Source organism: Ambystoma mexicanum, chromosome 3q, assembly GCF_040938575.1.
Source record: "Ambystoma mexicanum isolate Mex_15411 chromosome 3q, UKY_AmexF1_1, whole genome shotgun sequence".
Classification (NCBI taxonomy): Eukaryota; Metazoa; Chordata; class Amphibia; order Caudata; family Ambystomatidae; genus Ambystoma; species Ambystoma mexicanum.
The window spans coordinates 845,228,285-845,245,478 of NC_090926.1; the positions used below are offsets into that span (position 1 = coordinate 845,228,285).

At 41.5% G+C, this 17,194-nt stretch overlaps 1 protein-coding gene across 1 annotated transcript in view; it reads left to right on the forward strand.

Moving 5' to 3' along the window:
* The window catches only part of ANKFN1 (ankyrin repeat and fibronectin type III domain containing 1), a 1,946,563-nt gene that overhangs the window by 767,162 nt on the left and 1,162,207 nt on the right, over window positions 1-17,194 (forward strand). Inside the window, exon 6 of the mRNA XM_069654938.1 lies at window positions 7,836-7,933. Within this exon, the coding sequence (XP_069511039.1) occupies window positions 7,836-7,933 (98 nt within the window). The remainder of the gene's footprint in view (window positions 1-7,835; window positions 7,934-17,194) is intronic.

Consider the following 17,194-nt stretch of genomic DNA (forward strand, 5'->3'; position numbering starts at 1 on the left):
TAAATAAATTAGGACATGAGTGAAACAAGTATTAAATCAACATATATATAAATCAGCAATAGAAATATGGGTACTATGACTGATATTTCAAAACATAGGAATGTAATAACATGAAGCCAAAAAAGAGGCTAGAATTCGATTGTGGAATAAGAAAGTACACAGTTGTGATTCACTGTCTGTACTGGTTAATCTATTAACAAATGATGCCAGTTCAAATCAATGTATTTTGATAACATCTTCCCAAAACACATCCTTTAAAGTCCTTATTAGGGAAATAGTTATAGAGAATATAGCATTCATTTTTGGGAAAGCTCATACTTTTTATTAGGTGTTCAAGGCATGAATCCAGGAGAAACCCTTGTGTGTTCCTGGGAAATCTCAACCATCATCAGGTTCTCTTCTTCAGGTTTCCTTGTGAACAGACACCGTCCCCTGGAACAGGAACCTTCCCTTCCACAGCCCTTAAATTGGTATCTCTATTTAATCCATCCAACAGGAACACGTGGTGTTCTTTCCTGCATCTCGTCCCAGTGTCATCATGATCTCCCCTTCACTCCTTCTATTGTAAAGTGTTCAAAATTCCCATGCTTATGTCATAATTATGTCACGCTAAGTTATTCCATTGGTCTACCTCATAGTTAGACACTATTGAATACTTTCCCCCAATCTTCATTGGATGATCATAATTTTTATACTTGTGATCAGAAAATGATGGGGGCCAAAAACGACTCCTATAGTTTACATGCTAAATAATGATTCTAATATAATTCAGTGTAGCAACATGCACACTCAATGAAACCTAGATTATTTGACTCTGGGCTTGCATACAGACACGCTCTTGGTAATGCAACTTATTTATCTGGCATATTACTTCATAAAGTTATTGATTGTTCTCACGGTACCAATTATTAAAAAGCCTAGGCCATGCAAATTTGGTGTTTGTTAAAATGAAAAAGAGACAATTAGCACTGCAACACAGTGTTTTTTTTTCAAAGCCATATGGTTACAGAATTATGGACATAATTAGTTTATCTACGTAAAAGTTAATATTTGAATCATGTCACACATTTCAACTGTGTGCTCCCGTGCTTCTGCCCATGATTCAAGTAAACAAAACTCTCTAGTGCATTCAGTTCTCATGGCATTAGACAAACTCACAAATTGGATTTTATGATGATGGAAGCTCCAGTATTAAATATTGAGGAAATAGAACATTGACAGGTCTGGAAGGAAACTAGTAACATACAATATCAAAAATGTTTAAATAAATTAGGACATGAGTGAAACAAGTATTAAATCAACATATATATAAATCAGCAATATAAATATGGGTACTATGACTGATATTTCAAAACATAGGAATGTAATAACATGAAGCCAAAAAAGAGGCTAGAATTCGATTGTGGAATAAGAAAGTACACAGTTGTGATTCACTGTCTGTACTGGTTAATCTATTAACAAATGATGCCAGTTGTGTGACTCTGTTAGTATACAGAGACCAAGGGTCTCAACATGTTTCAGTTCATCGGTGTCACAAATACAGAACTTTCTTGAGGAAAGAGGGTTTCACATCGAATTCTTATCCAACATACAACTTATGTGTGGACAATGAACAAGACCTGTCAAAATTAAAAAGAGAAAGAGTCTGGATAAGCTAACAGTGCTAATTTACATCTCAGATTGTTCAGCAAATGAACAGTGAACCGTATCTCAAGGACAAACGTTACCTTGAAAGTGTTTGTGTGAGGGCGTACAACTCTTGGGGTTGTACAAGGACGAAGAATTTGCTTTTCATTTGCTCACTGTGCTCGTGGAACACACAAACAGACAAAACAGGGTAGGCAGAAGAGGACATAAATTGTAGCGTACTGGACCGACCTGTGGTGGCTTGGGTTCCAAGCTGGGCAAAATAAGGATCTAGCCGTGACAAATTGGGTAGGTTCACAACATGCTAGAAACAGCCGTTGGTACAGGAGAAATGGTTCCTGGCAGCAACCAGCTTGTGGCGGTTCTGTGGCCTGAAATCACATAGCTAAAGGCTCTCAGGGAATCGGCGTAGTAACACAACATACCCCCCGTAATGGTGGGTGGACAGTGTAACCAATTATATAGTAATAATACAATATAATATATTATAGTCTACCTGAAATTTCTCAGCAAAATCCATCTTAAAGAATTCTTCGAGCTGAACGATGCTGGACCCACAGATAGCATCTTGAACCCAACCGGCCTACGGAATCCTTCCATGTTCTGCCCTCCTAGTCACAGTCATTCATCTGAATCCCAGGTCTTTGAAAGAATAGTCCTAGTCGACATTGCAAAACTGGAAAAGATTCAACATAAACCTTTTCAGAATCTCAGAAAACTTGAACGAGAGGCCATTCAATTTCTAGCATCCAACACCAAAACACTGATTAAAAAGGCTGACAAAGGCGTCGTCATTGTGATTCTTAATAGGGCAGACTATATCAAAGAATGCGAACAACAACTTTTCAAACACTATTTACTATTCCACACTGGAGGAAGACCCTACTAAACATATGCAATTACAAATCACCAACAAAGTCCCTAAAGCTCAAGTCAGTAGATGGATATCCAAACAGGAGGCAGAGTTTCTTATTAACACCAAGCCCTCAACTCCTACATTCTACTGCCTTCCTAAAATCCATAAAACACTGGTAGACCCACCGGGATGCCCCATCGTGCCAGGGATCAATTCTATATTGGAACCCCTCTCCAAGTATGCTGACCACTACCTTAAGGGCTATGTTAAAAATATGAGATCTTATCTGAAGGACTCCAGAGATGCCAGGAATCATTTTGAGAATTTGGAATTTGACCCTGAGGCATCATTTCTACTTGGCCTAGACATTGTATCACTTTATACCAATATCCCTCAACAGGCTACTCTGCAAAATTTCGAAGAGATTTTACTCACCAGAGAAGCTCACGACCCTGTACCTACCTTTTTTCTCATGTGGTGCATTGATATGGCATTGACTAAGAACTTCTTTGAATTTAATGGCAGATTCTATCAACAAGTGGAGGGGACTGCCATGGGAGCTACTATGGCACCCAGCCTGGCAAACCTTTATATGGAGATTTTCGAGAAAACTCACATATTTAGTGAGACCAAGCCACATAAACCCCACATTACCAAATGGACATGGTACATCGATGACATTTTGGTCATCTGGGAAGGATCCCTTGAAACTGGCCAAGAATTTTTTCAATGGAGCAACAGTCTAAATAGACATTTACAATTCACAATGACGACTGATCAGTTCACCACCAATTTTCTTGACCTTATCATTTTTCACCAACAGGTAGTATTAAAGGTGAAACCTTTTCATAAACCCACGGACAAGAACTCATTGCTAGACTACTCTAGTCACCACGTAAAGCACCTCAGGGACAATCTCCCTTTTAGGAAATTTTTGTGGCTCAAAATAAACAGCTCTAACAACGCTATATGCGAAGCAGAGGCTAAAACATTGACAAAAAAATCTCTGCCAACGGGTTTACCCGAAGAGGTTGGTCAGAAAAGCTGCCAAACGCACATTCCATGACAACAGGGAGGCCCTACTTGAAGAGAAACCAGCTAAAGAACAAGAAAGAAGGTTGGTTTGTATAAATATGTTTACTAACCACAGTATGAGAATCAAATATATCATACAGACCTATTGGATGATTTTTGAAACTAAAGATGTGCCCATGCCTGCCCCAATTTTTGCTTTCAATAAGAGCACCTCAATTGGTAACAGGGTGAGCAGCAACAGTAAGCTCAAATCTAACATCACCTCCCAGCCAAGTATCACTACCCTATTGGGGATGACTCCTATTGTGGGACACCACCCCTGCGGGAATTGTGGGGTGTGCAAACTCACTACCAAAACTACTGAGGTTGATATTGGCACCAGCAGACCGTGGAAACAAAATACCATGACGAATTGCAATACAGACCACATTGTGGACCTTATCCTATGCAAATGTGGCCTACCATATGTTAGAAAAACTACTAGAGAAGTAAACACAAGGATCTTCGAGCACAGAAGTTGTCTTAAAAACAGAACTGAAAATGCACCCATGGTTCAACATTTCATCATCATGGAGCATGGATTCGAAGACTTCACATGGACAATTCTTCAAGCACTAAAAAGTGGTCAAAGTACCATTCAGGACCCCAAATTATTCAAAAGGGAACAGAAAATGATCTTCAGAATGAGAAGTGATCTGCATGGTTTGAATGAATCAATTGAATGGAACAAGATCAAAAACGGACTTCTCTCTTTCTCCCATTAGAGTTGGTATATGATGGTGCGGGGCATTCCTAGATGTGGATGCCCTCTTCTTGATCTAATTACAGCAGTTTTTAGCACTCTTGGCCCACCCCTTACACAGTATAAATGTAGGGACACTTGGGATTGTAGACTAGATCACCTTACTACCACCCTTCACCACCCAACACTATCAGACTGCAGGTACAAGTTGTTGGGTTGTCAAGGAACATTGATGGTTGAGAATGGGGTGTACCAATCAAGAGGACTGTAGATAAACACTGGTGTTACTTGTAGACTTCATAATTAAGGTACATACCAGCATGTCCATTAAGTGTTTATGACTAAGGGTATAAACAATACGAGCTAAGAACATGTTGCTCAGTGGCAGATTGTTTGCCAACTAGTCATAATCCTTGAAACCTGCGACCTGTGACATACATCTTGTATTCGTTACTGTGGGGAATTAGACATGGCCGGCATGTGATTACCAGTGTCCGTATATAACATTGTGAAACACTGTTATGTCTACTAATACATGCTTATTGTTCTTCTTTGCTATATGTTATATACATAATGAGTGCCTGTATACCATGCCCGCTTCATCTACCTCATTGAGGAGTTCTCCCTCCTTTAATGGCAAGTTTCTATTTAGTCTAGGTTGGTCAAACACAGCTAGGAATAGCGGCTGCTGTTTTCTCATCTCCTTCCGCATTCAGTGCGGGCCACTAACATTGAAAAGGGCCTCCTTTGTGTCTCGTAACCATAGTTACCAGCACACCTACATCATGGCGCATCCCACATTACAGAGGCTATCCACCGCTAGGACAGTGTTTTATTACACTGTACGCAGCACCCCCGAGGGATTCCCCATTGAAGGAGCCATGTTGCATTTACGCGAGGTAAGTCTTGACTACAGACTTCCGATTTACGTACTACACGCGCTAGACTCTCTAATTTATAGCCTGCTTTTAATGTTTCTCCCCACAGCGGGGTAGCTGACTGGGCCCACCGAGTGCCCTAGAAACATGACTTATCTTGAATGTTGAAGGCTGTCTTCCAACTAAGGTACTTTTCGACTTTTTGGCTCTCTGAATTATGGAGGGGAGAGTTGTTCATCTATTGAGTTGAATGCCTATGAATATTGACCTATGTGGACTCTACTCCTGTGCCAATGTGTTTCACTGTTTCTTGGCAGGGAGATTCTATTCCTGAAAGTCGGTTGACTTTCAGGTCCACCAGGTGTGCCGGATTAGTACTTTCCGAACTATGAGCCAGAAGCTGCACGTTTGGCTTTGATCCATTTTAGGTAGACTATATTAAATTATATTGTATTATTACTAAATAATTGGCTATACTGTCCACCCACCATTACTGGGGTATGTTGTTTTACTACGCCGATTCCCTGAGAGCCTTTACCTATGTGATTTCAGGCCACAGAACCGCCACAGGCTGATTACTGCCGGGGACCATTTCTCCTGTACCATCGGCTGTTTCTAGCATGTTGTGAACCTACCCGATTTGTCACTGGTAGATCCTTATTTTGCCAAACTTGGAACCCAAGCCACCAAAGGTGGGTCCAGTATGCTATATTTTATGTCCTCTTATGCCTACCTGGTTTTGTCTGTTCGTGAGTTCCACGAGCACTGTCAGCAAATTTAAAGCTAATTCTTTGCTTTTCTTGCAGCAATGCCCAAGGAATATCTTTTTTCCTTCTACCTTTCAAGGTAACTTTTGTCCTTGAGATACGGTTCACTCTTCATTTGCTGAACAATCAGAGATGTAAATTAGCACTGTTAGCTTACCCAGACTCCTTCTCTTTTAATTTTGAAATGTCGTGTTCGTTGTCCACACATAAGTTGTATGTTGGATAGGAATTCGATGTGAAACCCTCTGCTGAAGAAAGTTCTGTATTTGTGACACCGACAAACTGAAACATGTCAAGACTCTTGGTCTCTGTATACTAACAGAGTCACACAGCTTGCATTATTTATTAATAGATTAACCTGTACAGACAGTGAATCACAACTGTGTACTTTCTTATTCCACAATTGAATTCTAGCCCCTTTTTTGGCTTCATGTTGTTACATTCCTATGTTTTGAAGTATCAGTCATTGTAGCGATATTTCTATCGCTGATTTATATATATGTTGATTTAATACTTGTTTTACTCTTTTCCTTATTTATTAAAACATTTTTGTTATTGTATGTTACTAGTTTCATACCAGACCTGTCACTGATTGTTCGATGTCCTCAATATTTAATGTCTATCCTATCCAGAATTAGATAGAACGGACACTTGTTACATGGTCTTTTTCCTGTGTCCAATGGGATTCCTCTCATAACCTTCGGATGATGCTCCAATATGTCATGATAAGAGTAACAAAATTGTTTGAAGCTGGGCGTAACAATGAACACATTTTTACAAGCAGATATTAATCTCTACATAGGCTGCAAAACTCCAACTATCGGAATTTTAAGTTATTTTATGTGTACCCTGTAAAATATTCATAAAGATGGGAGCTAGCTGGATCCAAGTTAAATCCAGGTCAACTTTAAGTCAGCACAATATCAGTCTAAATCAAACACTAATTTTATTAAAACCAACACAAGGCTTTCACTGTTTTCTTGATATTGTACTATATGTTCTTACTTAAGTCCCCTAAATTATTATAAGCTTTGTACAATAATCTGTTGTTGGAGAAATAAAACATTCCATTAAATGACTGAATGAATGGTGATCACTGTCATTCAATTGATGAAAATGCAAGAGTGTTATGTCAAGAACACTTAAAATCATCTTACAACTGGAATGTTATCATTTAAACATTTCTGTAAAATAGTCTGTGTTCTCTAGTTACCAGGATTACATTTTAGACAGAACCAGGGCTCTATGCACTTTGAGAAAATAAGGTCAATTTTTAACTAGTTCATTCTGCATCTCATGTTTACACTTGACATTGGTATTAACAGAGTCTTTGGGTGAAATCTCCTCAAAGCCCTAAAGTGTCAGAGTGCTATCTCTCAGGTGCGCAGGTGAATGCTGCAGGTGTACCCTTTCTGTGGTAGTAAGGGGGAAATCATATCTAAAATGATGTATTTTTCTGGTGCCTCTCATTTAATCTTGAAACGTCTACATTGATCTTTGATTCCACCTACATTGAGTGATCTGCCTCACACTTAAAGTTAATTTCCAGTTTTTCAGCATCCATTTGCTTTAGGAAAACAGTCGTGGGTTTCATTTACATTGACAATATGTGTACAACTATATAATATACAGTATATAGAACAATGCATGCAACTACACACTTTATAAGTATCCACAATATTTTTTTTACTATGACAAGAAGGTATGTGGTTATGTTCTGTTAACTATAGGGCAATATGTATCAGCTTCAAATGTTTTCAAAAAGGTAATGTTTCTTTTCAATAGGGTGAAGGAAACTTTCCTGAAACAACATACATGAAATGGAACGTTTTTATATGTTTTCAAAGCTGACTAAGGCATGATCACCTCTCTGACATCTGACCCAGAGTTTGTCTCCCTCTCTCTTTTAGTTGAGTGGAGCTGCTCGTCTGACTTTTCCTCATCGATTGGTGAAATGATAATGGATAACCTTCAGTTCTTGAGGTGCATCATCACAGGCCTGAACACGGTAAATGCCAAATTGTTTGATTACATCTCGAAGTTTCCAGATCACATGGGGGCAAACATGTACAAGCCAGCATCCACTCACTGATTGTCATTGCTCAGTCAACAACTGTCAATCATTAAACTTGATTTGTCTGGTAGCAAGGAACTAAAGTTCACAAAGGATCAGTCCAAGATCAGGAAACATTGTCCATGTTTTTTTTTCAAAGGGGGAGCAGAAATGGTTTGCCTAATGCAGCAAATGGAATGTGAGTATCACAGAACAAACTTCCTTGGGAGATCAAGAGAGGGAACATTATGATTATGCATGGTTATTAGCAAAGCACCTGCCAATCAATAAATACCACTTAATTGCAATATATATTGCAGGCATTCTATTATTATTCTTCATCTTGGCCTTTAATGACTTTACAACTTTTTGCCATATGTTGATCTACTCACTCCCTTTCCTTACAACTGAGTATATGTATTGTCTTGATGTCGAGGCTATGTACCCTGATCCACCTATGTTTTCTAACTGTTTTGTGCCATTTGCCCAATTCAGTTAGGAAAAAATCTGCAATTTTCAGGTGGCACTATGTACCAATGTGGATTTGCCAGTTCAGATTGATTTGTGCTGACAGATATGTGCATTGCAGAAATTACAGGCAGTGGAGTTGTTTGGCAAACTGATTGTAAAAGCGAACTAGAGCAACTTTTCATTACAGGACCCTGGTATCATAGATTTGTTCCATGCGGATGCTCATTCAAGCCACATTGTCAGCGATTTCTTTCACTTCTCCACCCCTAGAAAAGGGATGGAAGTGTATAAACGACAATTCCTATGACAAACCAACCATTGCTCTGACAAGCACATTTTGGCCAAATGCACTCACTAAATAATGTCCCAAAATACCTTATGTCATGTGAGGCTGCAATGAAACTCGACAGCAAAATATAAGCTGTATATGGAATGGTATAGTGTCCCCTTCCATGAGTGTGTATCTGGGGATGGAAACCTGATAACAGCATATACTTGGAAAGTTTCCCATGGCATTCCTCTCTAATGCCAACCCATCTCACTGTATACAGTACACCCGCATGGCATTGCCATTGCTCCAAACCCCATCCACTCTTGATAAGTGCTTAGATCAACTATTGGTTCCTCCGGACACTGCAACATCACTAACCCCCTGGACTCTGGCACAGTGGCCTTGCGTGAGTTTCCTCCTTTTCCCTGAACCATTCTTAACTCTCCTCTTCTTGGCAATGGTTCTCCCACATTAGTTAAACAGCAATGCATGCCTCTTGTACAACATGATATTAGGGATTTAGTCGCAGAGTAGTGCATTTTGTGTGTGTTTGTGTGTGTGAGAGAGGAGAGATGAGAGGGGGTCGTATTTGTGCTGCACTGAAAGATCATCCCTTCACGATACATGAACTTTCATATGTATGCACATATAAAATCCTGTGTTCATAGGATCTGTTTTGATGTGTTCCGGGAAGAGTTTTCGTGTATTGTTGAGCATTTTATTTAAGATCGGTGTGTGTGAATATGAAAATAATCTTGATGGTAATGATTGTATCATTATTATTATTAGTATTAGCAACTCGCAGAATTTTGTTTAAATGGAAATGTAATCCATGTGGCTGTGATTAAAGTGGGTCGATCCACTTCACAGAGATTCCGTTGGTTGCCCACAGTACAGGGGGGTAATTCATATTTGTGCCAAAAAAAACGGGATTTGTGCCCCATTCTGCCCACAAATTCCCATGTGTTAAACACGGATTTGCAGGCAGAATGGCGCACAAATCCCATTTTCTTCAGCGCAAAGAATCCATGAATCAGGGCACAGGTATTTTCAATCACATCACTGGAGGTTAGGGGATCTCCTTGATGATGTAATATTGTAGCCCACTATATTCAAATTTCATGTTGGTACTGTCCATACCAAGTTCCTTTAGGAATGAATGATACTTCCCTTCAGAGTAGAACTGCCTGCACCCTCCCTCTGTCCACAGAAAAGTTGTGCCTCCCGCACTCTTAATGGAGAAAATTAGACTTATTTGAAATTAACACACTATTTATAAAAGTTGTGAATATGTATTTGCAGCTGTGGAGACCCAGACTATTTTGTAAATAGAAAAGTACGAGCGATGCCATGTCAACCCAATCAGGTCTCAGGAGAGACAAGCAGACAATTGCATTGGTTAGTGAACGTGTGCTGTGTAGTCATTCGGCTGAATTTTCTGTGGAAGCGTTAATTAAACATCGTAAGCAACAACCACTTTGTGAGCAATGCATGGTGTCCAACTGAGAGCAGTGCATACCTGCCAGAATGACACTACTATCGTCACTCTCTAACACTCTCTCATGCATGGGCTTAATTTAAGCGGGGGAGGGGACAAAGGTGTCTGTCCCCCTCAACCATGGTGGCACTGCAGATTGCCTCCATTATTCAGCACATAGCATTTTTAAAAGAAGCATGATAACATTTGCATGTTGCAGATGGAATTACTCTTCATTCAATTAAACGGTTGAAACTGATAACAGCACAGGTGCATCATTGCACCCCTGGATGGCCTTTTAAGATTCAATTTGCAGGGCCCCCTCCCATGTATAGAAAAGAGATGTGATTAATTAGCCAGAAGATAGGCAGGCATGAGAACACCAGGGGGAGCGACAGGAGCGAGATGGGGCAAAAGCGATGGGCCACAATGACGACTATTTTACATCTGGCAACACCCCGGTTGGACCCCCAGAAAAAAACAAGACACTCCCTAAATCATAAAGACCAACTACAGACTACCATGATAGAAGGAATTGATCTGACTATGCCAGTTAATTACTGGCCCAACAGTGATCGATCAAGGAGTAAGACACTCCCTAAAACGGTAAATCGCTCTTCCCTAAACTTTAAGACCTGGAAATCTAGGGTCCAGAACAGAAACGAGGGGCAGACTGGAGGTAGACCAGTGGAAAATCGCCTGAGACTAGAGCTGGTAGTCGACAAAGGCCTGGAGCTGATCCTGTACAGAAGGAACTTCCTGAGGCAATGTCAATGTATCCCAACTCTGCGACAAACAAAAACACAGATGATCTAGCGATAGTGGAATTTGAAAAAGAATAACAGTTGGGCCTGGTCTACCTGCATCTCCACTCCATTGTGGTGAAAAACCTGATGCTTTCAGCGGCCTCAAGCTTTCTGCTGCTGGGCTATGATCTGACGAACTTAACTGAGGATCAGGGGCAACACAAACCGCAAAAGAAAAGACAAAGTATGTAGCCGAGAAAGATCAAGTCAGAAGATCTGCAGTACTTCCGTAAATCGGATTCAGTCTCCAGAAAGGTGCCCTCAAGGTCCCAGAGCAAGGACCATGGTTAAACCAGGTGATCCTATTGACAGCGCTGCTAGTACCTCTTTTAAACATCCTGGGTTACAACGGACGCAGACTATAGCTCAGTGTGACACTGTGGCGGAGACCGATAACAAGGACATACAAAGAAATTTAAAACTATCAAAACCATGAGAGAAGTTCAACTGGTCGTTGATAACTTTCACTCTATCACCAAGTTTGTCTCACCACTTTGCTAAAAGGAGTTGAATTGAAGTGATTTGGACTTTTGTGTCTACCTGGTTGCGGGCCGGCCCACTCTCGGGTTCAGTGCTATCTTGAACCCAGTGGTGATGGGTACGGAAGGTCGCCCTAAAGTGGGACCACTAACATTGTTTTGGAATGGTATGGACTTCGAAGTAAGATCCCATCGCACAAGAGGCCCATTCATCCAAAAAAACATTTTGGGAACTAAAGGGAGCCTACGGTCCCCTAAGAAGGTAGGCCAAAAAATACTAACCATTTTAAATATCTACTGGAACTTGACAAGGACTAGCATACAAGAAATACTGGAGGAAGTGGCACAGGCGGGGGATGAAGCATCTAATCAAACAAAGCCTTCAATAATACTGCAGTGACTTAAACTTCCACTGCTCCGACGACCAACAAAAAACCACCCGAGACCTTGGGGAAACCTCGAAGGTTCAAATCCAGAGAGGAGACCTCTGGATGGAGTTAATGAAAAGCAGAAAACTTCATATCATAAATGGACACTTTGAAACAGAATCATACCATAATGTTGCCACAATTGTGACAACATTACTAAAATTGCACAGGGACGTGGTCAGAAAATCTTGACCCCAATTACTGCGCCAAAGCTGAGCTGGGGTTGCAGAGGTGTCCCCGGCTCTCCTTGGACACAGTAACATGGGCGCATTAACGGGGGTCAGGGGTTGCAGGGGTGCCCCCCACTTACCATTATGGTAAGCAGGGGGATACTGACACAGCAGTGGTACAAGGATGTCACCGGTGCACAAAGGAGTGTGCCTTAGTAAAGGTAAGTGAGAAGAGGGGGTGGGAGATTGCAGGCCAGGGCAAGTGCAAGCAGGCAGACGTGATCTATCTGATCACTGCACCGCAATTGCAGCTGACATTTTTGGTGGCGGAATTACAGGTGGTGCAGTAATCACATAGATTGTTTGGAACAGCGGGCCATCATCACTATACCTGGAAAAGAGGCTGTCAAACCTCAGTTACAGATTACATCTTCTTCGCCAGGGATTTGATTGACTCTAAAAATGTCATAGTCTAATGACATGTCTGTAAAAAATCATACCAGGTCCGGCATCTTGGAAGTAAAAAATAACAGCTGCATGCTGAGAATGAGAAGGAAACACATTCAACTAGCAACTACTGCTCTCAAAGAGAAAATCGCAGAATCATCAAACCTGCTTACACCAAAGCCAGTCAACTATGTCCAAACACTGACTCCGTTCCTGGTAAAAAACAGGGTCAAGAGGAAAACCTCCAGTGTCCAAGCTCATGTATACAACCGACTGATAGTCATAAGAAAAAGGGAGATGAGGAACGCCTTCCGATGAGCTAAAAGGGCTGCTCCATCAAACTGGTACTTGCCGGTAAGAAGGATTAAAAACACCTACAGGAATTGGTTTAAGGGCCACACAAGTGCTATCCTACAGCAGGAGTTGGAACTGATGCTGAAATCTATCAGCGCACCAAAAACACATCTGGAATGTGGGGCCTGTTGAACCTGACAAAGCAGGAGTCCAGCCTCTCACAAATAAGCAGAGTGTCAGAGGTTGACTGGGTGGCCTTTTTCAAATCTTTATACACTGCCTCTGTGATGTCCCCCGGAATAGCGCATCAAGCACAAAAGACCTGGAGCTTGAACTTTGACTGCGAAGATCTTATCCACTTAATTAAACCTGCAAATCACTCCCGAGTCCCAGGACCTGATGGCCTCTCAAATGCATCATTTAAAGAAAATCTGGGGGAATGGGCAACTATGCATGAGATAATTCCGAAGAATTTATTGAAATTGCAGAAAATCCCGGACTCCTGAATGATGGCCAACGTGATACCAATCTTCAAAAGTGGTAACAGACGAGACCCAAACAACTACCAGCCAATTGCCTTAATAGATGTACTGGGCAAAATCTCCTTTTAAAGCTATTAAACTCTTGGGCGAGCGAGGCTGGCCATCTCAACAACTTCCAGTCTGGATTTGTTAAAGATCTGGGCACAACTCCCCCAATATCCACACTTTTGATCCTAAAGGACAAAACCCTCAGGTCCAAAGGCAAGCTGTACTTGTTGATTTTAAAAAGGCGTTTGATAGCATTGACAGGGAATGCTTATGGGGCACACTAACAACTTGCGGATCCCTGTAAAACCTTGTGGAGCAAATAAAGGCCCTGCAATCTGACACCTCTATCAAAATATGCCTAAAGACCAAGGCATGGTTAACAGAAGGAATTCCCATACAGAGAGGTGTAAAGCAAGGGTGCACGTTGGCACCAACCTTATTCCACATATACATTGCAAGCCTACACAAATCCAAAGAAAGGTCTCAATGCTTCCTGTCAACAATAGAGGGGGTAAAGGTCCTGTGTCTACTTTATGCAGACGACTTAGTCATTTTGGATCAAACTGCCATAGGTCTGAAGAGGCAGCTACAGGCCCTAAGAGATTACACAGCTGAACACAACCTACAAATCAACAGCAAAAAACCAAAAGCAAAAAAACAAAAAATCCTACAACTTAAGAAAGGCATCACATCAAAGAAGAGAGGATTCCAATGGTTTTTGGGGAGGGAAGAAATTGAAAGTGTGAAATCCTTCAAATACCTAGCGATGTACAGAACAGCTCTACTAAAGGATGATGGGAATGTGCTGGCCATCTAGGGAGCAGAATGCAAAGCTAAATTAGCAGAACTAGGAGCATCATCGGAAGATCTTCATTGCACGCCACGGACAGTAAAGAAGAAGCTGTAGACACTGCACTGGATCTTAACAGCCAATGAAACAAGCAGCTGCACACTCTATCATAAGCGAAGAAATGATCCCAGACGCCGGGGTAACCTACCTGAATATCTAAGAAAATTCCCAGAATCCATAATTCAGGTCGGATTTCATGAAGATACAGTTGACTCTGCACAGAACCAGGGCCCCCAAGAGACTAACCTATACGGATTGCAGATTCTGTCAAATTGTTGGACAGACGGAAAACCTTTGCCATCTATTCACGGAATGTATGTATATACATATACTTTGGTTGGTTCCTTGAAGGGTATGTAACGATGTCTGCTGAAGAGTGGTGGTCAATACTGTTAAGAGGAAAGGAAATCGGACTATCATTTGCAGACATAAAATTCATAAAATAAACACTTAACGTAATAGATGAGGACTGTGATCTGAAGTGAACGAAAGAAGTGTGTGCCCTCTCACGATGCATTTTTGCAAAAGTGTTAAACTAAACTAATACACAATAAAACATATATATATATATATATATATATATATATATATATATATATATATATATATATATATATATATATATATATATAGTTGCTCAAAGATTTTAATTGGATTTGTGCAAGCTTTCAAACCTGAATAAACACGTATTGGCTCGATTCATGGAATGATGTGTGCAGTAAATCAGGAATTTGCATACCAAACTGCCTGCAAAATCCCATTTGTTGATTCATGGAATTGACGACTGTGTGGCACTTTTCCGTACTTTAAGGGGCTTTGCGCAGACTTAGCATGTCTCTGCGAGCAGCTAAGTGCCTTGCACGAGACACCACACAGAGCGTGGGCGCGGCCTGCACAGAGGGAAGGGAAGGAGTTGGAACTCGTAAAATGCAGGCATTACGAGGGAATGGCCGCATGCAGTCCATTGCATGTCCGCTATTGCGTGGAACAAGACTTATTCATGGATCGAACCACGCAACTTCTCGCCAGGGAAATGGCCATGCAAGGCCCTCATACTATCCGCAACCGAAGGCAGGTGTACAGAGACATGCGTATAGGATTCACCACTGAGAAGTAAGATCGCTTGTCAGATTTAGGGGTATGTGCATGCAGCCTGGATTCAGATCTAACTTAACAGTGCGTGTACGAAGTATAGCAGGATGCAGGAATGGTTTCCGGGGTTTTGCACGCAGATTTTCTGAGATTTACCCCTATTACGATACATTTTACACATGTTGTCGGGATGCTGGTAACAGTTACGGGGGAACCCATGCAGGGTCCCCGAAATGCAGATCTGTTTGTGGGGGACCCCATGCACTGTTTTGAGGGTGCATGTATTTGCGCCCAGGGAGCATGCAGAGGTAGCTGTTTTTGCATTGGATGGGAGTGTATCGGGTGTGGTCCGGCCGCGACTTGCGTATATGATTAATTTGCACAAACAATTCCATGAATATGCAGAGCGCACCAGCCTCACTTGGAGTTATTCTCATCACACATGCTTTGCAGGATCTCTGCACACTATTTCATGAAACAGACCCTTTGAGTCAAGAAGGGTGATGCAAGTGCTTTGATCCACATTTTTTGTCTCATTAATCATAGCTTCAAATAAAGATCTTAACTTCTACATATGTTTCTCCACTGTGGTTCTAGTGGGTCATTAAGTGGTTTTATGTTAGGATGACCAGACGTCCCGGTTTTCCCGGGACAGTCCGGGGAAATCACCCTCCGTCCCGGGGTCCCGATAGTTTTTTTATTTTGCAAACCCTGTTCGGGGTTTGCAATAGTGGATGCCCACGGTCACTGTTTGTGCTGGGACCCGATTTCGAAATCCCAAAATCCGGTCCCGGCGCAACTCTAACTGCACGAATGGGGGCGTGAAAAGCATTTCACTCCCACATTTCCTTCCCCTTCCCGTCCCCGGCCACTTTCCTCCAATGAGAGGGGTGTGCATGTGATCACACCCCTGCCGAGCCCCCGCAAAGGGCCATAGACATAAAAGTAGGGCTGTATTTTTGTATTTATTTATGTTAGTCCTACTTTTATGTCTATGGCCTGTCCGGGTTTTTTGTGTGAAAAATCTGGTCACCATATTTTATGTATAGTGATCTCAACTTTAACATGTCCTTATTAGTGTTGTGATGCAAGTAATCTTTCTGCTCAGCCTTTTTTCAAATTAGTTCTTAGTATTTACGGGGTTGGGGAGATTATGAAAGATACAGTTGTCCCAGAAGGGACCGGTAAATGTGGAACCACAGTGGATAAACACGTGTAAAGGTTAAGATCCTTATTTGAAGCTATGATTAATGAGACACAAAATTTGGATTAAAGCACTTACTTCACCCTTCTTGACTCAGAGCTCTTAATTATGTTGTCTCAGCTGGCTTAGAAGGGGATGTCAAAGATAAATAGGTATTGTACCTATGAACATTCATTTCATATGATCTACTAGTAACACCTCAAATATATCACTGATGTTTATAGGAAACATAGGGTTATTAAGTGAAGGCCCCATGCATGTTCATTCATTTTCAGGCAGTTCTCAACATCCTGTAATACCTAATGCATGTGCACGGTTAATGCAGCCTGATTGTTTGCTAGGCGGTTCATAGAATATGTGCACTCATTGGGCTTTCTATCAATGGGCAAGAGTTTCCTTCTTCTGCTACCTCTAAGGCACCCTCCTCAGCTTCTCTGGCTGCTCTTCCTTCTCCTTCCTCTGCCACCTCTCTGGAACCCTCTTATTCCTCTCTAGAACCCTCTTCTTCCTCTCTGACTAACTTGCCATCTCCTCCTTCCTCCTCTGCTCATTCTCGGGCACCTCTAATTATTCTGATAGAAGTATCTCATGACCGTACCCCTCACCGGAAGTCTTTCAAATGTGGCAAACTGCTCCATGTCGCTACTCTTAACTCTCGCTCTGCTTTCAAACACTCTTCGGACATCTACCGTCTCCT